This window comes from Macrobrachium nipponense, chromosome 25 (genome assembly GCF_015104395.2).
Source record: "Macrobrachium nipponense isolate FS-2020 chromosome 25, ASM1510439v2, whole genome shotgun sequence".
NCBI classification, from domain to species: Eukaryota; Metazoa; Arthropoda; class Malacostraca; order Decapoda; family Palaemonidae; genus Macrobrachium; species Macrobrachium nipponense.
This window is the reverse complement of record NC_087214.1, coordinates 40,806,357-40,830,460: the sequence shown is the minus strand read 5'-3', so window position 1 is coordinate 40,830,460 and position 24,104 is coordinate 40,806,357. Positions and strand designations below refer to the sequence as shown.

The following is a 24,104-nucleotide window of genomic DNA, read 5'->3' as shown; positions in this document are numbered from 1 at the left end:
GCTGAACCCCTTCTGGTTCAGGGTACTTACCTCCTCCCTCCAAGGTATACGTCTATCCAATTGTTAAGACCGAAGTTTGTTCTGATAATGAACAAATGAAAAATTTTTAATCATTTGTATTTTTCATAGCCAACATACCTGAGGTCGCAATATTACCTTCCCACCTCTAGCTGCCCCCCTCATATCCTGGGTTGGAAGAGACTAACACATCATGAGGTTCCAAGCCCATCGGTGACTAGCTTCCTTGCTTCACAATCATTTTTTTTGGTAACTGGTTTCCAGCTGGTGCTAAAAGATTATCCTATTGTTGAGACCTCATATTTGTTAGCTATTAAAATCTGTCATTTCAGTGAAGATAAAGCATCTCTCTTTATGAAAAGAAATTCAAAACAAAGTCTTGGCTTTTTATTTACAACTATACAGCTTTCACTCCCCAAGACCTTCAGTTTGAAGTTGTTTGTGAAAGGTAGACTTATAAACACCTAAAGGAAAAGTGGCAATATAAATCTCACAGTGAACATCCTCACTCGATCACTACTAGTCAATTTATCCACCAAAGTACATTTAATAAGCAACACATCTGCACAGGTTTAAATATTTAAATTAACAATATCTTTCTAAGATGGTATTCTTATAAATAAACTTTGCTATGATAAAAATAACATTCATCTTATCTATATAAATGGTCTGCTTCAATATTTGCAGCAATTTCTGGCTCCCACTTGTCGCCATTACTTAGCAACTTTTCCTTGTTATACAAGAGCTCCTCGTGAGTTTCTGATGAAAACTCGAAGTTGGGACCCTGGAAAGCAAAAGGAAGTCTTCCATTAACGCATCAAAAAATGTATTGCTAACTGAGCTTCTCAAATATTACACATTTTTAAGAACTAAGAAAAGTGTGAAGTCTCCAAGTATGAGACAAGTATGAGATGGTCTGGTTACATTTTGAACTGGAAGAAATATGATTATTCAAATAGAAATTCAGGCAGAAAGTTCATATGATACTAGAGAGAATTTTCCAGATGACTATGTACTTCCTAGGAAATTGGAAAATAGAATCTATGTCAAGGGCCAAGCACTAAGACTTTTGAGGTCACTCAGCACTGAAAATAATGTTGAGACATTCATTGCAAGAGAGTGGCAAGAAAGAGTATATGAATGGTTTGCTGCTAAGGGCCAAAGGGACACTGCAAAGAACCTTAAATTATGCACACAGTGTACTGTGTGAGGTACACTGATATACTTTCTCCCTACAGAGCCTTCCAAGAATAATAAATATACAACAAAATTTTCTAACGAAACTTATTATGTACCACAACTTCCAGTTTAAAAAGGAAACAGTATGTATAAAAGCTCGGGAGTAAGAAATCCGAGAGCTTACCTCTACAATAGCATCAACAGGACAGGCTTCCTGGCAAAAGCCGCAGTATATACATTTTGTCATGTCGATATCATATCTTGTAGTCCGACGGGCACCATCAGCTCTTTCTTCTGCTTCAATAGTGATGGCCTGAAATATTGACAACCAGATCAAGTCAAGATTAGCAAACCCACTAATTTTCAAGTCAATATTATACCACTTTGATTTACTATATGTATATATAGATACTATACATATACGTACAGGTACTCCTCATTTAACGACGTAGTACTTGTTTTACAACAACTCGGAGTTATGACGACATGAGAAAACACATCCATAAATTGAAAATAAAAACATTGCCAATGGTGGCCAAGAAGGCTTTTCAGTGCCAATAATCTAGCCTGGCCTAGATTTCGAAAACCTTGAACTCTATGGCTAAAGTAATACATAAAACTTTAATATACTTTGTAAAGAAAAGCTATACAGTGGAACCTCTTAAAGCCGGCATTCTATGGTCCGGGATTTCCCGTGGTCCAGCCATTAGTTAATTGTGCAGCCAAACAGGTGGTGCCACGTACTGTTTACAACTTCAACAAGACAGCAAAAATGATGCCATATTTCCTTTGTTTTTGTGAGAATAATTTAGTAATGAAAAGAAAAAATGTGAAGTCATATATGTTTTTTATATTAACCCTCTTACGCCGAAGCCCTAAAAATCAAAACACCTCCTGTATGCCGGCGCCGGTTTGGAGTGAGCGCGGAACCGGAAAAAATAATTTTTTCAAAAAATCACAGCGCGCTTAGTTTTGAAGATTAAGAGTTCATTTTTGGCTCATTTTTTTTTCATTGCCTGAAGTTTAGTATGCAATCATCAGAAATGAAAAATAATATCATTATCATATGTAAATAATGCGATATATGGTAGCGAAAAAAAAAATATAGATAATTGTATTCAAATCACGCTGTGCAAAAAACGGTCAAAGCTAACGAGTTACTTTTTTTTTCGTTGTATTGTACACTAAATTGCAATCCTTTTGATATATAATACATATTAAAACAATAAAAGCAACACCGGAAAAATATTATCACAAAATGATGTACGAATTCGTAACGCGCGGACGTAAAAAAATGTTATTTTCAAAAATTCACCGTTATTCTAAATAATGTTCTAGAGACTTCCAATTTGTTTCAAAATTAAGACAAATGATTGAATATTACGATACTGTAAGAGTTTTAGATTAGAATTGCAGATTTCGACCATTTCGGACGAGTTAAATTTGACCGAATGTCAAAATTTTATATATATTTTTTTATATGCACATATTTCGAAGATGGAAAAAGCTACAACCTTCAATTATTTTTTATTGTATTTTTCATAAATTTGCGCACATTTTGATATATGAAACTCTATAAAAAGGCTCATATGAAAAGGAGCAAATATTAGGATAATGCGATGTACGTATTTCGGAGACTTGCACTTAACGTTATTTATATGAAAATATTTCAAAACTGATAAAAGCTACAACAATGGGTGGTTTTTTGTTGTATTGTGCATGAAATTGCGCACATTTCCATATATAAAACTTTATGTAACGGCAAATTTAAAAGGGTGCAAACATTAGGACAATCGCACGAAAAAATTTATCGGAAGAGTTATCGCACGAACGTAAGGAAAAAGTTTTTTCATAAATTCACCATAAATCGAAATATTGTGCTAGAGACGTCCAATTTGTTGCACAATGAAGGCAAATGATTGAATATTACTATAATATAAGAATTTTAGCTTACAATTGCGTTTCTCGACCATTTCTGTAGAGTCAAAGTTGACCGAAGGTTGAAATTTTTGCACTTATCGTTATTTATATGAAAATATTTCAAAACTGATAAAAGCTACAATCATGAGTATTTTTTTGTTGTATTTTACATGAAATTGCGCATGTAAAGGATAATTTAAAATGGTGCAAAAATTATGTCAAAGTGACTAAATAATTTCCGAGATGTGTCACTGATACTTTTTTAGTGCGATAAGAAAGAAATTTGCGCTTGCGCGCCTGCGTAGCGATTGTAAACAAAACAACGCCTTGATCCGTGAACTCCCAGCATCCCCCAAGGCGCATGATACAAAAGTTTTCGGCTGGTAGGCCTATAAGTATTTTTCCGCGAATTTTTAAAAAAACTTTTTTGAGCCGACGTATGATACGTCCAATCGGCATACGGGAGACATTTTGACTCGACGTTTAATACGTCCAATCGGCGTAAGAGGGTTAACTTGAAGATATATTTTTTTTCATCTAAATACCCTCTACAATCAAAATAAATGAAGAAGAAACTAATAGCAATAATCATGAAATACCAAATTTAGAATATGGTAGTCTGCTAAAAAATGTGCAGATTCTGAGAAAAGTTTAGTACTGTGTTGACTTAGTAGTATATGCTAATCCGGGAATGTAGGCTGAGTTAAATAAAGTACACCATGTCGGAAACTAGTTCTGTGTATGACTGAAAATTAATACTACGGGTCAAAATAAAGAGAATAACACATTTAACGATGTGGTCGCTGGAATGGAACCCCGTCGATAAACAAGGAGTAACTGTATATATCCTTAAATCCACGGTAGAAAGGAGTGTGAAAAACGGGACTTGGAATGAGTACTTTCATAATAGTATAATTTATAAATGGAAAGAGGGGGGGGCGGGGTTACAGTTCATTAATTTGGGTGGCGTGTTCTTAAAGCAAAAGTGATAAAGATATAGGGTCACGAACAGTCCTGTCCACATATAAACTGGGTTAGAAACATAATGTTAAAAAAGTTTTTGTTCTGGTTTGTGAACTGTGCTTCAAGCCACGAACACACAGACATCCCCAGAAAGGGTTCATGGGAAGCACCGAACACTTTAAAATGAGTTTTGACTGTCACTCTGTCTTTTTAATGTTAATTATTTTGACTGTTACTCGGTCTTTTTAATGTCATTCACTCTTTTACTGAAGAAATAGTATATTGAAAAAAGGAATATCATATTACTAGTGTAAATGCATACAGCCAGAAACAGTGTAAATGCATACAGCCAGAAACAGTTGATTTTAACAACAGCGGTTTGCTTGCATTTCAATCACTGTATGATATTAAAAAATTACCGTAGTTATGACGATAAGTAGAATAGGACTGATATATTTTTAACTACTATATGTATCCTTATTCGCTATGAAGAAAAGATCGGCAAGGGCATATACTGCTAAATTTAAGCTGCAAGATGGAGCTGAAGCTGAGGAAAGAATGTTCATCTGCTAACGACTATTATCATGCATTGGCAACATGGATAAAACTCCAGCAAACTTCAGTATAGTACCATCAAACTCGCCTGTAAGCAAAATTTGAGAGAAACGTGTTTCAATCAAAAATGTTTTGACATGAAAGAATACATTTTACAGTTTTCACTCCCAGAAAAGATGAATACAGGTACTCCTCATTTAACAACATACTTGTTTTACGACAGCAACCTTGAAATCTGTCTAAAACAATAAATAAGGCTTCAATATACCTTGCAAAGAAAAGCTACACAGCTGAACCTCTTAAAACCGGCATTTTACAGTCTGGGAACTCCTATGGTTCGGCCTAATTCAGCCGCCATTAGTTCGTTGCACGGTCAACAGGGTGGTGCCACGTATTGTTTACAACTTCAAGACAACAAAAATTATGCCATATCTCCTTGTTTTTATGAAAATAATGCTTAGTAATGAAAAGAAAATGTGTGAAGTCAAATATGTTTTTTATATTAACTTGAAAATAAATATATTTAAATATTCCATTTGAGAAGTCTCTACCAAGTCAAACCCTTTAATCAAAACAATGAGACATTTGGCATGCACGAATTAAGTTCATGAACCGAGATACCACTGTATATAGACACTTAAATATGTGCAATTCACAACTATAATATGCTTTATCTATATTGAATTTAGATTATGTAACAAAGCACAACAACCTGTGCATTTGGTATCAATAGAGGTAATTTTTTACTAACACATTTCCAACTTATAAAAAAAAGACAACAGCAGAAATGGAAAATTAATCCACAATATTATGTGTGTTTGATTTTATTTAAAATGTAAAGCTTCATATTTTAAATAACAAAATCACAGACATACTATTGTGGATTTACTTTTCCATTTTATTGACTCATGTGATTATGAGTTTTCTTTGTATTAATTTCACTGCTGTCTCTCAATTATGACCTTCTCAGAAAAACTGCACCAAATTACAAAGCTTCTGGAAAAGAGGGATGAAAATGAAGGAAAAAACAAGACTATGACCTAAATGACAAATAGTTTGCAATGGAATGGGAATATAAAATTAAGGCCAAGTGCTAGGATCTTTGAGGTTATTCAGTGCTGAAAGGGAAGCAGAGTACCTAGAGATTTTAAAGGTGTAACAAGAGGAAAACTTCACAGTTACACTGTGAAACAATTATTAGGAGTGAAGTATGATGGAATAAAGAAAATAGGAGTGGAAGTAGAGTAAAAAGGAATGAAAGGGGTGGCAGCTATGGACTAAGGAGACATTGCAAAAATCTTAAGAAATAGCTGCCGTCACACAGCTTCTGGAGAAGAGAAGACTGAAAACGGAAAGAAAACAATAATTCAACCTTAAAGAATTGGTTGGGTCCCGTGCTATGGAATAAGTATCAGCTGATCGGAGAAACAACAAGCGCGTATGTATAGGGATGTAGCAAGGTCTGACAAATCATGAAAAAAAAGAGGGTAGATGAAGACCATGACCTAATAGATGATGTAGGAGCGCAAAAGACAACGGAAAGAGATGGAGTCAGATCTCACAAAATAAACGGGTTGGAATGGACTGTGAAATTCAGGCTAAAGGCCAACTGCTGGGACCTATGAGGTCGTTCAGCACTGACAAGGAAAATGAAGGTAAAAATGTTTTAGAGGTGTAACAAGGAAAAAAAACTTGCACTTGTACCATCAAACAGTTGTTAGGAGAGTGAAAAATGGAAGAAAGAGAATACGAACAGAGTTACAGTAAAAGAAGGGACACTGTAAAAGACCTTAAGTAATGCCCTACAGTAATTGTGCGAGGTGCACTGATAGCATTAACCCCATGCAGGGCTCACCCAATACAAAGGGAAGTTCTGTTTACAAAGATAATAGTATGTACATACACTTGGCAAAAAACCCACAAATTTAAGACAACAGATTTACAATCTTACCTGAGCCGGGCAGATTGCCTCACACAGTTTGCAAGCAATGCACCGTTCCTCTCCTGATGGATAGCGCCGCAAAGCATGCTCTCCACGGAACCTGTGGAGAAAAATTCAATATAGGTCACTACCCGGCAACATGGTAAATGTTCAAGCAATAAGAGCCAATTTGACTTTTCAATCTCTAAACAAATTACAGCAACCATTAAAGACGGCCAAACATCAATGCATCATTACACAGACACCACCCCACTTACTAACTTGGTACATTCCAGATGGATGTTTATATGTTCAACTGTTTCTAAGCTGGTTACTGCACTCTTCATGCCTCTTTAAGTAAAGGATGATATGAAATTAATACATTACTGTACATTTCTTCATCCTAAAACACAATACAATACTATACAGTACTATATGTAGAGAATAGGCACACAAAATGACAATTTGTCTAAAATTGCATTTTTCCTAACTATACAAACCTGAGGTCCTTTTACAATAGGAAGGTACTAGCGGCAGCTGGATAGGTCGTAAGCTTTCGAACAAGGGGTTCGGTAGTTAACTGCTTGTCCGACAGGCGCGCGCGCGCGACTGGGAGGTAAACAAATCACTTTTGCTTTGGCCCCAGCAAAAACTGCAGAGTGAGGGGTGGCATGAGGTGGGGCTATGTGTAAAAGGACCTCAGGTTTTGTATAGTTAGGAAAAATGCAATTTTAGACAAATTGTCATTTGTTCCGACACGGCATACAAACCTTCGGTCCTTTTACAATAGGAAGACTCACTTCTTGGTGGAGGAATCTGAGTCTTTTGTGAACAGACTGGTGTTCGCCCAACCTTGGAAGCCTCCCTGGTCGTAAGAGCGAGGGAGGGATCCAAGCCTCTGTCCGATTGATCGGGGTGTGCACCGCAGGATCAATGGTCAGACCTCTGGACAGAGTACTAAGAGAGAGGCATGCGTATCTCTTCGTACCAGCAATGTAAGAACTTGTTCCTGTACAGGAGCAAATATAAAGTCATGGGTTTGACTCTTGTAGGCATCCACTTCCCCCCTTAGAAGGAAGTGGTGGATATTCTGCTCCTATCCCTAGTGAAAGGGATAGGATGGGGCTCTGTCATATAGCTCACCTGCATCTCGTCCTCATCCAGCGTAAGTGACGACCGTGGCCCTCTGCCCACAGGTAGAGGAGGAGGAAAAGATGGGAAGAGAGAGCCAGTCACTCACTCACTCACACATCCATCCACACAGTCACACCAGGACTCGATGCTGTTCAGGACCTGCGGAGGGTCTGGGTTAGCTACACAACTTGTTGAGCAGCCACCACGGGTCCCAAGGAAAAGGTATCCAAGGACCTGTGGGCAATATCCCCCGAAGGTAGAAGGACGTAAAGGTAGTCTGGTTAGACCAGACCCCTGCCTTCAGGACCTGCGCCACGGAGAAGTTCTTACGAAACGCCAACGAGGGGCCAATACTTCTGACTTCGTTGAGCTCTCGGACGGGACGTACGGATGTCGTCACTACCATCAGCCTCATACGCCCTCCTGATGCCTCACGCAGCCAGAATGAAAGAGTGTTCTTGGATACTTCTTTCTTGGTGACCCCGGTGCTAACGAGAGGCGTCGACACTCAGGCCTGAGGGTGTCGATGTCGAGTTCTCTTCAGATAGCGCCGTAGCGCCCTCACAGGACAAAGCAGCATCTCATCCGCATCATTATCGGTGAAGTCCATTAGGGAGGGAATCGTGAATGACTCGAACCTGTCGTCAGGGATCGACGGTTTCTGAGTCTCGCAACGAAGTTCGGGACGAAATCGAGCGTACAGATCCCCATCCCCGGTGGAGTGTCGTACATCATAGGAAAGACCATGAAGTTCCCCTACTCTCTTCGCCGATGCCAGGGCCAGCAAGAAGAGGGTCTGAGGGTCAGATCCCTGTCTGACGACTCCTCGGAGTGGCTCGAACGGCGTTCGAGCAGACTCCTAGGACGAGAGTTCACATCCCACGCCAAGGGGGGCCCTGAGTTCCCTGGGTGGGCAAGACCTTTCGAAGCTCCTCATAAGCAAGGAGATCTCGAACGAGTTCGAGATGTCCAATCCCCTCAGTTTCAGGACGAGCGCCAAGGCAGGCTCTGTTATTCCTTTGACTGTGGGGACTGAGAGGAGCTTCTCTCGGCGAAGAAAAACGAGGAAATCCGCTACCTGCTGAAGAGTGGCTCTGAGAGGAGATAGACCCCGTCTACGACACCAACCACAGAAGACGGCCCACTTCCCCTGGTACACAAGCTGCAAGAGGACTGACGGACGTTTCCAGCCATCTCTGTTGCTGCGCTACGAGAAAAGCCTCTCGTTCGCAAGAGATGGTGGATAACAGCCAGCCGTGAAGACGTTAGAGAGAGACTGGACTGCCTCGGTGGTACCCGCTCGACGTGTGGCTGGGCGAGAAGGTTGTGCCAAGGGGGAATCTCTCTCGGTTCTCCTGCGAGAAGAGCCAGCAGGTCCGGATACCAAATGGCCTGTGGCCATTTGGGAGCCACCAGGATCATCCTGAGATTCGGGGTGACCAGTGCTCGACTGATCACCTTGGCGAATCATCAAGCTGAACGGGGGAAAGGCATAGGCGAAGAGGTTGTCCACCGGGTGTTGAAGAGCGTCCTCTGCAGCTGCCCATGGGTCCGGCACGGCCGAGAAGAACACCTGGAGCTTCCTGTTGTGCCGGGTGGCGAACAGATCCACGACTGGTCGCCCCCACAGGTCGAAGAGCCTTTCCGCCACGTCCTGGTGTAGAGACCATTCGGTCCCTATCACCTGATCCCGACGGCTGAGCGTGTCTGCTACTACATTCCTCTTCCCTGGAATGTAGCGTGCCGACAGCTCTATTGAGTGTGCCTCGGCCCACTCGTGCACCTGCCGAGTCAACTGGTACAACGGGAGAGACACTAGTCCCCCCTGTTTGTTGACGTAAGCCACCACCGTGGTGTTGTCGCACATCAACACCACTGAGTGTCCCACCAAGCGGTCCTGGAACTCTTGGAGAGCGAGGAACGCTGCCTTGAGTTCCAGTACATTGATGTGAAGGTGCTTGTCGTTCTCGTCCCACACTCCTGAAGTCAGCAACTCCTCCAGGTGTGCGCCCCATCCCTCGGTCGATGCGTCTGAGAACAGCTGCATGTCCGGGGGGGGAGTGCGCAGGGGCAATTTCCTCTTTAAGAAGGCTTCCTGTCGTCCAGCCACCAGGCTAGGTCCTGCCATCACCTCCTGTGTCAGTGACACTGGAAAGCTTGGGGGATCCGTCGCCTGTGACCAACTCTCCGTTTTTAGTCTCCACTGAAGAGGACGCAGGTGAAGACGCCCGTGAGGGACTAAACTTTCTCGAGTGACGACAGGTGTCCGATCACGACTTGCCATCGCTGAGCTGCCTGTTCCTGCCGAGACAGGAACTGGTTGGCTGCCTCCCTGAATCTGCTGATCCGCGAGTCTGCGGGGGAAGACCCGCCCTTGACTACCGTGTGATCAGCATACCCAGGTACTTCATCCTCTGCTTGGGCTCGAGATCGGACTTTTCGAAGTTCACAACGATCCCCAGATCGCGACAGAACTCGAGCAGTCGATCCCTGTCCCGTAGCAACTGCGAGCGGGAGCTCGCCAGGACTAACCAATCGTCGAGATACCTCATCAGACGTATCCCGTGCGAATGGGCCCAAGCAGACACCAGAGTGAACACTCGCGTGAACACCTGTGGGGCGGTTGAGAGACCGAAGCAAAGTGCCCTGAACTGGTACACCGTCCCGTCGAGGATGAAGCGGAGGTACTTTCTGGAGGACTGATGAATGGGTATTTGGAAATACGCATCCTCAAGTCCACTGAAAGCATGAAATCGTTCTCCCTGATGGAGTCGAGCACTGAGCGTGCCGTCTCCATCGTGAACCGGGTCTGGCGAACAAAACCGGTTCAGGGGAGAGAGATCTATCACCGGGCGCCAGCCTCCCGTAGACTTTTTCCACCAGGAAGAGTCGACTGTAAAAGCCGGTGACTGATCCGTGACGATTTTCTACAGCTCTCTTGCTCAGCATGGTCTTGATCTCCTGTCTCAGTGCTACGTCCTTCGATGACCCTGGAACGTACGACTGCTGTTGGACCGGGTTTGGAGGTGAGGGGGGCCGTGGCCGGATTCGAAGGGTAAAAGATATGCCCCCTCCGAAAGGGACATCTACAATCCCAGGTCCTCTGGCGGCCGTAGCGCTGCCAAGTTGCCCAATGGCTGGCCAGGCACCCCCCCACTTCCGGCAGCAGGTGAGGGGGAACGCCGTCCACTAGCGTTTTCCCCCCTCTTTCTTCGACTTCTTCCAGAGCCTCCACGGGAGGAGGAGGGCTGGGAGGAGGGCTGGTTACGGCCCCCCTTGCCAGAAGTCGAAGAAGACAGAGTCATTGCCCCCGGGGCTTCGACGCAGCTACCGTCTTAGCCACGAGGAAGCGCTAGCCGAGCTCTTAGACTTGGCCGCAGTCCGAGGCTGCCCAGAAGCCTTCGAGACCGCTGGTGAACCAGCCGGTCACTGTTCGTCAGTGCGCCGTCTGTCCACCGCAGCGTCCACCATCTCTCCTGGGAAGGCGAGTACGTGGAACTCCGTAAGGTCCGTGCGAAGTCCCAACGCCGCTTCACGCCCAGCCGCCCTGGAAACCCGAGTAAGGACAGCGTCCCTTCGTCGGAGACCAGGTTGGTTGGCCCACAGGTTCACCGTCTGGTGGGGAAGGAAGGAGATGGCTCTTCCCCCAGACTGGCAAAGTCTCCTGAAGGCCGAGTCATCTTCGGGAGAAATTCCCCGGAGTTGGCTGCGACCTTAGATACTGTGAGGGACCACAGATCTAGCCAGGAGACGGCCTGGAAAGCTGCCATGGCGGTAGATTCCAGGCCGAGTGCCTCTTGCTGCGAGAACCACAGGTTCTCGGACAGGAGCTGCTGCAGAGACACACCCGGAGTTAGCCTGGCTAACTCCGGGTTCACCTGTTTTGGGCGGCAATCGGGTCTTCAGATGGCACGTAAAACCGCCGCTGTCGCAGCAGAGGAGGTGGAAGCAGCTTGCTCGACCTGCCAGACTTGAGCGAACCGTCTTGTCCGGAGACAAGCGATTCAACCTGGTCCAGCACTGAGTCCGCAAGCTCAGAACGCGGCAAACCCACCGTCGGTCTGGGTTCCCTCTTCGGGCCCCAGAACGACTCGAGCCGGGACGTGGGCTCGGATGGTGGGAGCGGCGATCCTTCCCCGAGGTCGTTGTGCTGACGAATCAGCGCAATAACCTCGGCAAAGTTCCTCTGGATCTCAGGAGTGACTGCGTCCTGCGGAGTCGGACCGTCCAGTCCCTCAAACAGGAGCACCTCCCGAGACCCTCCTCCCTCAAGGAGAGGAGCAGCGACAGACCTCGTCGGTCTCCTCCAACCACCTGTGCGTACGACCTGGCTGGTCGAGAACCGAGCCTGGTACGTACGACGACGTGGTGGGATTCCTGAAGGGCGCACCCCTCACGATCACTCCTCAATACCTCGCCCGGTCCCGGTGTAACCCGAGGAGGTTGAAGGTATGGGAGAGGAAGACCTGACGCTCCCTCCTCGCTCGCTGGTAGAACCAGCGGGCTTGGAAGACTGCAGGCGATCGCCAAACCCGCGGTGGCGATCGAGCTGCAGACCTAGTCGAGCCGTCTCGCTGTGAGAACGGCTGGACCGAGAACAGCGGCCCGGTCTCGTGTGTCAGAGGAGCTGGTGCTGGTCGCCGTACCCGATCGCTCTCTGTGAGAGTGACGGTCAGGCGACCGGCGAGCTCCACTGTCACGGTGAGATCGGTGCGTATCCTCACGGTGCGTCAGTTCGCTGGTACCAGCCGTGGCCGGTGCCCGGCGAACGGGGGGACCTCTTCCCAGCCTCAGCCCGTGGCCGGTCATGGACCCGTCACGTCCGCCCGGGGTAGACAGCTGCTCGCCGCGAGAGCGAGTAGCTGTCTGGTGAGAGTCGCGTGAGCGGCTGTCACCAGTCTTCCGCTCCGTGCCGTGAACCTGACGCTGAGCGGACTCAGAGGTCTGGTTCCTGGCTGCACGGTCGCTGGTAGGCGACCGTACACTCGGTACCTCTCGCGAACGAGCTGGAACCGAGACGGACTGCTGCTGTGGCCGAACCACTGACAGCAGGTGAGGAAGTGCCGGTGTTAGACCGGCACTCCTCTGGTCCCCGTATCTCTTTCTGCGGAAGAAGAGACGGGTCCTGCCCCCGAAGGAGCAGGGTGACCAGCGGAAGAACCCCCCGTTCTCACCAGAGCGAGACGGGCCCTTAGAAGTTCCGAAGGAGACTTCTTAGGGGGGGGGGAGGCGACCTTCTTCTTCTTCGGCGGGGGAGCCTTAGAAGAAGAAGGGGAAGAGGCGGCAGACGACGACGACGACGAAGAAGACGATGAAGACGACGACGACACCTTCCTCCTCTTCTTCTTCTTCGTCAACCTTCTCAGGACCGACGTCAGATCTGTCATCCAGGACGGAGCCGGGGCTGCTGTTGCCGAAAGCAACAGGGCCCAGGACGCACCTGTCCGAACAGATCAGCATCGGGAGCAGCGGCGCCAGGAACAGGAACAACATCAGCAGGTGCAGGCATCACAGGAACGGCAGACGAGACAGCAGGAGCAGGTACAGGAACGGCAGCAGTGGTCATGGCAGGTACGGCAGACTGTGTAGGCTGGTCCAGATGGGGCGAACCAGCGGCACCAGACATCCTAGGTACCGGTGGGAGGTCCAGGGCGAGCTCTTCGGGCACACGAAGTCCCGGTCGCGGCAGCACGGCAACCCAGGTGGCGGCATCACACTCCCCCGAGTTACGGCGACTGGCCCCTGCACCGATGTAGTGGGTGTCACAGAGACCGCGTGCTGGGTGTACACCAGGTGAGGAGGTGAAGCATAGCCGGGTGTTGTAAGGGTCGTGGTGGTGGTCGTGACCGTTGCATGGGTGACCGCCACGGCGCCAGCGAGATGGTAGAGCAGCCCCTGGACACTCGGCACGCCCTGCAACCCCAACGATGCCCACACCTGTCCGAGGTCATCCTTCGCGGCAACCGCACCTGAGGAGGCAAAAAGTCGGGTGATTAGGGGGGGATCCTCTACCGCTCGCGCGAAGACGAACGGATAGAGGACCCAGAGTACAACTGACTTGTCAGGGTATCTAGCGCCCTCCTCCACACTCGACAAGTCAGGAGAAGAGAAGGACCTAGACACCCCCCCCGAAGGGGAAGGCGCGAGACATGGAAGTTGAGCGGGCGGCAGGAAAGAAGACGAAGTGTCCGTCACCAAAGGAGTCGCGGGAGAGCTTTCCGACGACTCCTTTGCAGGCCTTCGCTTCTTCCTGCCCTCATACAAAGTCCACTGCGCCTCCGACCAATCATTACAAACATCACAAGGCTCGGCTCGGGTGCATTCGCGCCCCCGACACCGAGCACACAAAATATGAGGGTCTATCTCCGGGAAAGAGCGGAACTTCCCGCATTTACGCCCTTCGGTACCCGGGCATAGTCTCCGTGGGGTAGCGAGGCGAGGAGATTCCATCATAAACAAATTAGGTGAATTAATATGAAAAGAGAGACTGATTGTACTTACAATTAACTCTTTCATACACAACACAACCAATACTTAAGAAAGCAAACGACGAGAAGCGGGCAGAGAGCGTCGAACACACACGTCCACTCGCTGTGAGGCCGAAAGCAAAAGTGATTTGTTTACCTCCCAGTCGCGCGCGCGCGCCTGTCGGACAAGCAGTTAACTACCGAACCCCTTGTTCGAAAGCTTACGACCTATCCAGCTGCCGCTAGTACCTTCCTATTGTAAAAGGACCGAAGGTTTGTATGCCGTGTCGGAACAAATACTGAATTGGTTCTGAGAGAATAATAAGTATGATTGCAATGACAGCAGAAACTACCTACTTTACAGAAATCTAGTAATAGAAGACCACTTGCTGAGATATTCTACTGTATTGTACTCTTTCACTTGTATACAATAAGTGCATCTTGTTTAACAATGTATGATTGCTATACAGGCAACATTCAATACTTCACTTTCAAATGAGCACAGTCTAGCAGAGGGATGGGATCTTTCCTAGATAGTGACCCCAAAGGGATTTAACCTGGTATGTATCCATCCTTGCAGCGTGTTTAGTACAGGCTTGTTGGGGATTACCATAAAAACATAAACCAAAGACTGTAAATATCAAAATGACCCCCAAGAAATATTAGTCCTACATAACGTCCCCCCAAAAACCCCTGGGGTCACTATCTAGGGAGGATCCAAAAGCCAAAAGTCAGCAGGAAAAGCACTGTTAATAGAATGCTTTATATGGTGACCAGGAAACCTTTCACTGCTAAATCCCTTTTTACAGCATCTTCTGGGGTCCTGCATGCACACCTTTCTGTTGCAATTTTATTCTGCAGTATTTTCCTTAGACATTTTCTTGCTACGATGAAAGAATTATTTGCTATGCCCTTAGACATTAAGTACGAGGTACCACAAATGCATTTTGGGACTCCCAGGAATCTTGAAGGATTAATAGCCCTTTTGCAAGTTGCACTTACCTCTCCACAATTCAGTCCAGAATATGGTAGCGGCAGCCCTGTCCGTTATGTCTTTCCATTCCATGCTTGGGTCTTCAGGAGACACATATTTGTAAGTGGATCGAGTCTGAGTCACGACCGAACTCCTAACGCACGACTTTAAAATAGAACCTGAAGGAGAAAATGAAAAAAATTATTTTACTTTATCTACTCATACAAAACATTTTGTAAGCAATATCAACAAAATGAGATTATCTAATATATCTTTGCTCAGTCTCATCTTGTTAGAAAGGTTTCTTACGGGAGAAAAGGATTTGCTATAACTTGGACCTTGGCATCCAGTACGTATGAGTTTGTGTCCTTATATGTCCAATAAATTTCAGTAATGCCTCAGCTATCTGACACACTGTTATGATGGCTTTTTGCTGAGCTACCTCTTGGAAATTATTAGTTTGCACATAAGAATATAAAATTTTCATTATTAAAATGAAGTATTGTATACTTACCGAACAATTATAGAGCCGTGATTTCCACGAGCGGCAGGATACTAAATTCAAATTTAGCGCGGGTCGGCGTCCGCCAACACTGGTGGTGATGACGTCATCTCCCTCCACTCGCGGGAGAACCAGGTACAACTGCCCAGGTGAATCCAATTCTTTCTGCCCGTCCGTCCACCTAAGGGGAGGAGGGTGGGTATAATCATAATTGTTCGGTAAGTATACAATAAAACTTCATTTTAATAATGAAAATTTCATTTTTATTGTAGTGTCTTACCGAACAATTATAGAGCTGATTACACATTTATGGGAGGTGGGATTCAGTGGACCACTAGTATTTTTAAATGTACATTTATTGCAATACCAGTAAACACTCAAGGTGTCGTTGTACCTTACCTGTAAGAGAGCTACAGCAGACTGTTACTGCCTCTGGTCGGTGCTCTTCTTACTATTGTAGAGGAATTGGAATTTGACCCAAAGTTTAGCCTCTACAGGAGTGGAATCCTTCGTAAGTTTTCAAGCGAGTCAAGCTGACTGACGGAGGATAGTAACAACAAAGATGCCCTTGCCCTGGGCTAAGACCAGAAATTCAATCATACAAAACATTGTCACCAACCACAGATTTAAAAACATATATACCCAACCATTGTAAAGGTCTGACCTAACAGACTGGTGAGTATCCCAGGTACTCAGTACCCCCAGCTTCCCTTGAACTCGACAACCTATTCAAGGTGAAAAGTTAGCATAGAGGTGACGACCCCTGTGCCGTTTCTCCCAACACCATGCCAGAAACCGCCACCGGACCTAACGTTTTACAATTCTCGAAAACCGTTTCTATCTCTTTGAGATAATGACTCGCAAAAACCGAATTCGATCTCCAGAACGTGCTCTGAAGAATCGAAGCTAAAGATAAATTCTTTCTGAATGCTAAAGAAGTTGCCACTGCTCTAACCTCGTGAGCTTTAACTCTTCAGAAACGGAAAGATTGTCGTTCTCGGACTGCGAGTGAGCTTCCCCTGATAAGCTCTCTAATAAGAACGATATAGCATTCTTAGAAAGAGGACGAGAGGGATTTTGAACCGAGGTCCAGAGCTTAGAAGATTGTCCTCTGATACCCTTAGTGGCAAACAGATACTGCTTAATAGCCCTGACTGGACATAAGAGCCTTTCTTCCTCCTCATGTCCAACCAAATCAGATAAGTTCCTTACCACAAAACTCCTCGGCCAAGGATTAGAAGGATTCTCATTTTTGGCTAGAAAGGTCAAAGATACCGAAAATACAGCATTGCCTTGAGAGAAACCGACTCTTTTGTCTATAGCGTGCAATTCGCTGACACGCTTAGCAGAAGCTGTGCAATAAGAAAGAGTGCCTTCTTAGTCAAGTTCCTGAGTGAAGCCGGCTTCAAAGGCTCAAACGGTGGCCCCATGAGGAACTTAAGCACAACATCTAAGTTCCAAGCACTGTATCTTGCGGGAGCTTAGTGGTTTCGAAAGACCTAATGAGGTCCGACAGATCTGAATTGGAGGAAATATCCAAACCTCGATGTCGAAAAACCGAAGAGAGCATGGCTCTATATCTGATCGTCGAAGGAGCCAGTTTCTTAGAGTTCCTAAGAAATAGAAGAAAATCTGCTATTTCTGTTAAAGAGGTCGCAGAAGTAGAGACTTTAGCGCTTCTACACCACTCTCTGAAGATTCTCCACTTCCCTTGATAGAGTTTGTTAGAAGACTCTCTCCTACCACGAGCGATAGCTTCTGCAGCTCTTCTTGAAAATCCTTTCGCTCTGACAAGATTCCGGACAGTCTGAACCCTGTCAGAGCTAGAGCGGACAAGTTTTGGAACCTCTTGAAGTGAGGTTGTTTGAGAAGCCACTTCTCTGGAGGAAGAAGTCTGGGGAAGTCTACTAACAACTGGAGAAGGTCCGGGAACCACTCTTTCCTGGGCCAAAAGGGAGCGATTAACGTTAGCGTTACATTGCTGTGCGACATGAACTTGTTCAGCACCTCTCTTATTAGACCGACGGAGGGAATGCATAAGCTTCCAGACCCGACCAATCCAACAGCATTGCGTCCACCGACCAAGCTAGAGGATCTGGGACTGGAGAACAAAAGAGAGGAAGACGTTGTTCCTCGATGTCGCGAACAGGTCTATTGACGGTCGTCCCCAAAGGCGCCAAAGTTTCTGACAAATGCTTGTTGTCCTTCCAAAAGTCCACTCCCAGAGGTTAACACTTGCTGTTGACGACTTAACTCGTCCGCCAGGACGTTCATCTTTCCCGGAAAGGAACAAATCTCGGGACTAGCTGAACCTTCGCTTCGTTTGACCACAGGAGGAGATCCTTGGCTACTTCGTACAGAGAGAAAGACTGAGTCCCCCCCTGTTTCCGCACGTACGAGAGAGCCGTGGAGTTGTCGGAATGCACTGCCACTACTCGGCCTTCTACTAAGCTCCGAAACTGTCTGAGCCCTAAGAAAATTGCTAACAGTTCCTTTACATTTATGTGGAACTTCTTCTCCTTCTCCGACCAAGCTCCTGAAGTCCGTTGATTTCCCAGTAGGGGCTCCCCAACCTGTGTCCGATGCGTCGGAAAAGAACTGTAGGTTCGGGAGGATGGGTCGTAAATCTAACCCTTCTTCCAAACCTTGCTCGAGAGAGCCACCACCTTAGGTCCTCTTTTATTTGATCTGTGACAGGAAAGGTACTCGAGTCTGGTTGGTGTCTTCCTGCAACCAAGAGGCTCTCAGGAAAAACTGCAGAGGTCTCATGTGCAGTCTTCCCAACGTCACAAATTTCTCCACTGACGTCAATTTGCCCAGGAGCCTCATCCACTGATTGGCAGAACTTACCTTTTTGTCCAAGAACTCCTGAACTGTCTCCCAGACAGCCTTGAACCCTCTTCGGGGACAGAAAAGCCCGAAAAACTTGAGCATTCAGAATCATCCCCAAATAAAGGGATGCTCTGAGATGGAACCAACTGGGACTTCTGTTTGTTGACCAGAATTCCTAACTTTCTGGCAAGATCCAGAGTTGTTCCAAGGTCCTCATGCACCGACTCTCTGATTCCGACCGGAGAAGCCAATCGTCCAGATAGAGGGAGATTCTTACTCCTAATATGTGTAGCCAGCTTCCTATCGGGGATAGAACCCTGGTGAAAACTTGAGGAGCGGTCGCTAGTCCGAAGCAAAGCGCCCGAAACTGAAACACCTTGCCTTCGAACATGAACCTCAGGTACTTCCGAGATTCGCGATGTACGGAATGTGAAAAATAAGCGTCTTGCATGTCCAGAGAGACCATCCAATCCCCCTGTCTGATGGACTCCAGAACCGACCGAGTGGTCTCCATATGAAATTTTGTTTTCTGGACATGCAAGTTCAGGGCGCTCACATCCAAAACCGGCCTCCAGCCCCCTGATGACTTGGGAACTACAAAAGGCGATTGTAAAAGCCTGGAGGAAAATCCCCTTCTATCTGTTCTATCGCTTCTTTGAGAACAAGCGCTTCCACTTCTGCGGCTAGCGCCAGAAATTTGTCTGAGCCCGGAGAGTATGCCTGGAATGGAATTGGCACAGGTGAGAGCGAGGGAGGTGAAACGAGAGGAATACGATAGCCGAACTTGAGTACTTGCACTACCCAGGCTTCTGCTCCTCTGTTTTCCCATTCCTCCCAAAACAGAGCCAGCCTGGCTCCCACTGGTGCATGAAGAACCGAGCTTTCGGCCGAAAGAAGCGCTTGGGTTTTCTCCCTCGAAAAGGCGCTTGGGCCAGAGGAGAAACCGAAGGAACAGTCTCCACAGGAGCTTTAGGTCTCTTAGTAGACTGTGCCAGTAAATCCGAAGTAGATTTCTTATCTAGCGCAGACGAAATTGACAACACTACATCGTCTGGAAAGAGGTTATCTTTCACAAAAGGAGCAAACAAGAGAGCAGACTTCTGTTGGGACGTAACCCTTTTAGAAGCAAAAAAAGGAGAGCACCCAAAGTTGCCTTTTCTTAAGGGTACCAAAGGCGATGAGCGAAGCTAACTCATCACATCCATCCCTAATGGATTGTCCGCACAGGACAGAACACCAATCCAATCCTCCGCTACACTCTCCTGGGAAAGAAAGGCAGTCTTCGATCTTGGCCGCTAAAAGCGCCAATAGTCCAATCAAGGAAGCTAAAGACTTCCAAAAGTTTAAATTGATTCTTTACAACGTGGTCCACTCAGGCGCTGTAAAGAAAACTTTCGCGGCGCGAAAGCAGATCTTCTAGAGGAGTCGATTAAACTGGAGAAGTCTCCCTGGGAGGAGGCAGAAACTCCAGAGAAGGAGCTTCCCCAGTTACATAAAACCTATACCTCTTACGAAGCAACTTAGAGGGTAGGGTAAGCAAAAAGAGCCTTCCCTAAGTCTCTTTTCATAGACATCCATTTCTCCGTCTCTTTCAACGAATGTCTAACCGCTTTAGATAGAACAAGTTTTGGGAGGAGAGGGTCTGAAGTTTTCCTCCTCATCAAAAAAGTTGAAGTTGGGGAGCGCGGAGCCGCTTTCTCAAAATAATCTGGATAAGATACCAGAAGAAATCTAAGGAGACGTGAATAACACGAGAGGTGATGTGAATCCTCCTCCTCTACTTCTTCTTCATTCTCCGATACCGCCGAAGAAGTAGACGGAACTACAACCGGATCTGAAGGTTTCGAACCACCCTTGGACTCATTCATCCAGTTGGTTAACATCTCTAACTGCTTGCGCAAAGGCGCCAGAGACGAATCAAAAACAGTAACGTGAGGCTTGGAAGAGCCTAAATGTTCAGCAGGAGGCGGAAAAACTACTTGCGCCTCGCTCGGAGCCGCCGAAATTCGAGGCGAAACAGGCGCATCAGGCGTAACAGACGAAAAAAGCGCCTAAAGAAACACCCTTAGAACTGCTAGCTACAGCGCTAAAACCACAATCTCTACTAGTAGATGGAGCCGAAAAAGGCACAGATTGAGGCGACGAACGAGCCGCTAACGGCCGAGGCGCAACCCTACTCTCAGGCTCCTTATACCGCTTGACTGGAGGAGGCGAAGAATCGGCGCCTGAACGCCTCTTTAAGGGACGCGAAACGGGCGAATCTCGCCAAGAGCGCCGTGCGACCGGAGACGAATCGCTTGAATCATTTGAACGGCGTCTGACCGCAACACCTTTCCAACGCTTAACCGAGCCCTGTTGAGGCGCAACAGGCTCAACAAGAGAGGCGCCTGTCTGTGGGCAAATCCGATCGACTCCCTTGGACTTCCGGTATGTCTTCTCCCCGGTGCGGGGGAGCTGGACAGTGACCTTTGTCTAGGAGACGTGTCAGACAGACAGACGCACCCTCAACTACACTCTTACCTGAGGCCGCTTTCTCCAAAAACGTCTTAACTGAATTACCAAGTTGCAAAACCGTATTCGCTAGTACCGAAAAAAATTTCTGATCTAACCTCGATTCCAGACTGGCCAATGGTGTCAAGGGGAAGAAACTACACGGGAAGCCGGAGAAGTGGGATTAGTAGGAGGAATAGGAGGTGTAGTTAAAGGAGACATAACAATTTGAGGGAGAAACAGAAGGAACAGATGCATCGCAAGACGAAGCAGAGCTAAGTCTACTTTCCCTAAGCGCTGCTTTTTCTAATTCTGTCTTTAGCTAATTTCTCCGAGTATGAACTAAAAAACTTCCATTGAGAATCAGTCCAATCACTACACTCGTTACATGTTCGATCTGCTGAACAAACCTGTCCCCTACACTTAACACATTTAGTGTGAGAATCATACTCTAGCTTGGATAATCTAGTTTTACATCCTGAGATGCAAAACCTAACTCCCGACGGACTAGAATCCGACATGGCAACGCCTAAATAAAAACAAAAAGCAAAATAACAACAACGCCAAAAAAGAGTACTTCACCAATTCCGAAGATCAAATCCACAAGAAAAAAGCGAAGCAAAGTTATCCAACCGCACCGACCACCGATGTTCACCGGACGCCGGCAGGAAAAGAATTGGATTCACCTGGGCAGTTGTACCTGGTTCTCCCGCGAGTGGAGGGAGATGACGTCATCACCACCAGTGTTGGCGACGCCGACGCGCTAAAATGTTATTGTTATGATACAATAAAGTTTGTTCATACTTACCTGGCAGATATAATATATAGCTGTATTCTCCGACGTCCGACAGAATTTCCAAAACGTCCCGGCACACTCAGTGGGGGCGGGCCAGGTGGTTTAGTCACCCATTCCCTCCGCCGCTGGGAGGCGGAATATCAAGGAATCATTTCCCCATTTTCTATTCAGATTTTTCATTACCAAACTGTTTTTCCCCCTGGGGAGGGAGGTGGGTTGGGTATACGTTTAATTATATATATCTGCCAGTAAGTATGAACAAACTTTATTGTATCATAACAATAACATTTTGTTCATGAAACTTACCTGTCAGATATATATATAGCTGAATCCCACCATTGGAGGTGGGAAGGGACAGAATAGAAGGATTTAGGAAACACCTCAAGTGCAGATGATTGACATCTTGATTCCTTACCTGTTAGCATAGCTGACTTCTTGATTACTGTCACCGAAGTCTGCTTTTGCTTTACTAGAGTTGCCAACAAGGTAGTGACCTGTGTAGTTGGTGCGCTCTAGATGATCTGTCAACGGGGGCGTGACCACAATGTGACTAGACCATATTGACCATACTGTGAGGGCAACGAAGCTAAAACCACCACCTGACCTAACCTATCGAAGTTAGTCCCATAACTTCTAGGCTAACGAAAGGGAAAGCGCCTCAAGCGACAACCCTTCAAAGTTAAAAGCACACCTATCCCTTTTTCTATAGGATAGGATTCGTGCTGCTTCCTGCCTCCAATAATATTTCTACGGATATGTATGGTCCTAGCGACTCGCAGATCTCATATGTCGTCTTCACATCCCGTCGGGAGTGTGAAGCGAACACAGAGTTGCTTCGCTCAAACGTGGCACTCAGGATATTACTGAGTGTCATGCTCTGTTGAAATGCTTCCGAGGCCGCGCCCTCACCTCGTGAGCATTTACTTTAAAAGGTTTCAAATCTTTGTTCAAACATGACGAATGAGCCTCTTAGGAAAGACTTCCTTAAAAATAACGCCAGGGCGTTTTTCTTCGACATGGGCAAGTCTGGTCTTTTTACGGAACACCGCAGATTGTCCGAATGACCTTGACTTTCTTTAGTTTTATCAAGATAAAACTTGAGAGCCCCGACAGGGCACAGGACTCTCTGTGGCTCTTGCCCAATAATTTTGTGCCATCCCCTTGATCTCCAGGCCTCTGGGCCAAGGGTTAGACGGGTTTCGTTCTTAGCAAGAACGGAAGGCTTAGAGGACACCGAATTATGTCCTCTAAAGCCAAAACCTCTGATGATGGCTAAAACCTCACTAACCCTCATTTGTCCGTAGCTAGAGTGGTTAGAAAATTAGCCTTTCTGGTCACGTGTATTAAGTTTACAGAAAGGAGAGGTTCGAAATGCTTTGACATCAAGAACTTCAGACTACGTCTAAGTTCCATCAAGATTTCCGCAGACCTCAAAGATCGTGAAGGGCTTTGTTGTTTGACAGATCCGAATCTCTGAGCCTAGAGGCCGTCAACAACATATTTCCGTATTCTACAATCGTTGGGACTGTTAGCTTATCCCATACTTCAGACGGAATGGGATACTTCTAAGCGAGGATTACTCAAAAGTCAAACGTCAGTAGTTGCTGCCGTCGATACCGAGAAGATCCGCACGGACGTGCAATCGTGTAACGAACCTCTTAAGGATCGTTACGTTCCGTGCCTATGCCGATAACCATCTCTCTTTTCTTGGGATATGAGAGAGCTGGCGGAATTATCTGAGATGAAATTTGGACCACTTCGACCAAAAACCTCACTCTTCGAGGAACTGGAGAGCCAACCAAATTGCTTCCAATTCTTTTAGCTTATGTGCCAGGACCTCTGTCCGTATGCCTGGTTCCCTCTCATTATCACCTGAGGTGATCCTTAACCCATTGAGAGACGTTTAGAATTATCTCTAGATCTTTGATGTTATTTCAGTTCTCCTGTAGGAAAAACTGTAGAGGTCTGAATTGCAGTCTATTCAGGGAAACAAGCTTCTCCAGCGAGGAAATGGTCCCCAGCAGACTCATCCATTCCCTCACTAAGCATGCTTCCTTCCCTAATAAGGCTGCGCTTTGCATAAGCAGGAGAGCATTATTATAGTGCTATGCCGCCGGTTAGACTCGTACAGAAATTCTGTTACAGTGCGGTAAGCAGCGCCGAACATGTCTAAGAGATATCTCTGTTGAAAATTTCTTAGCAAAAGGAAGTCGTTTATTCATGATTACCAGAAATCCCCTCAACCCGAGGCGAAAGTCATGATTGTAGGGCAGAGATACGGTTCGTAAATCAATCCCGCGGGAGAGAGAGACGTAACCGACTGAGCAGTACAACGAGCTACCTAACACTGAGTT

The 24,104-nt window shown here is 46.3% G+C and overlaps 1 protein-coding gene across 1 annotated transcript in view; it reads right to left on the bottom strand.

Moving 5' to 3' along the window:
* Window positions 1-390: 390 nt before the first annotated feature.
* Window positions 391-24,104, bottom strand: part of LOC135199058 (NADH-ubiquinone oxidoreductase subunit 8-like) — a 97,558-nt gene continuing 73,844 nt past the window's right edge. Inside the window, exons 2-6 of the mRNA XM_064226973.1 lie at window positions 15,136-15,309; window positions 6,839-6,905; window positions 6,587-6,677; window positions 1,382-1,510; window positions 391-802 (exon numbers count right to left, since the gene is read on the bottom strand). Coding sequence (XP_064083043.1) covers window positions 671-802; window positions 1,382-1,510; window positions 6,587-6,677; window positions 6,839-6,905; window positions 15,136-15,309 — 593 coding nt within the window. The 3' untranslated portion in view covers window positions 391-670. The remainder of the gene's footprint in view (window positions 803-1,381; window positions 1,511-6,586; window positions 6,678-6,838; window positions 6,906-15,135; window positions 15,310-24,104) is intronic.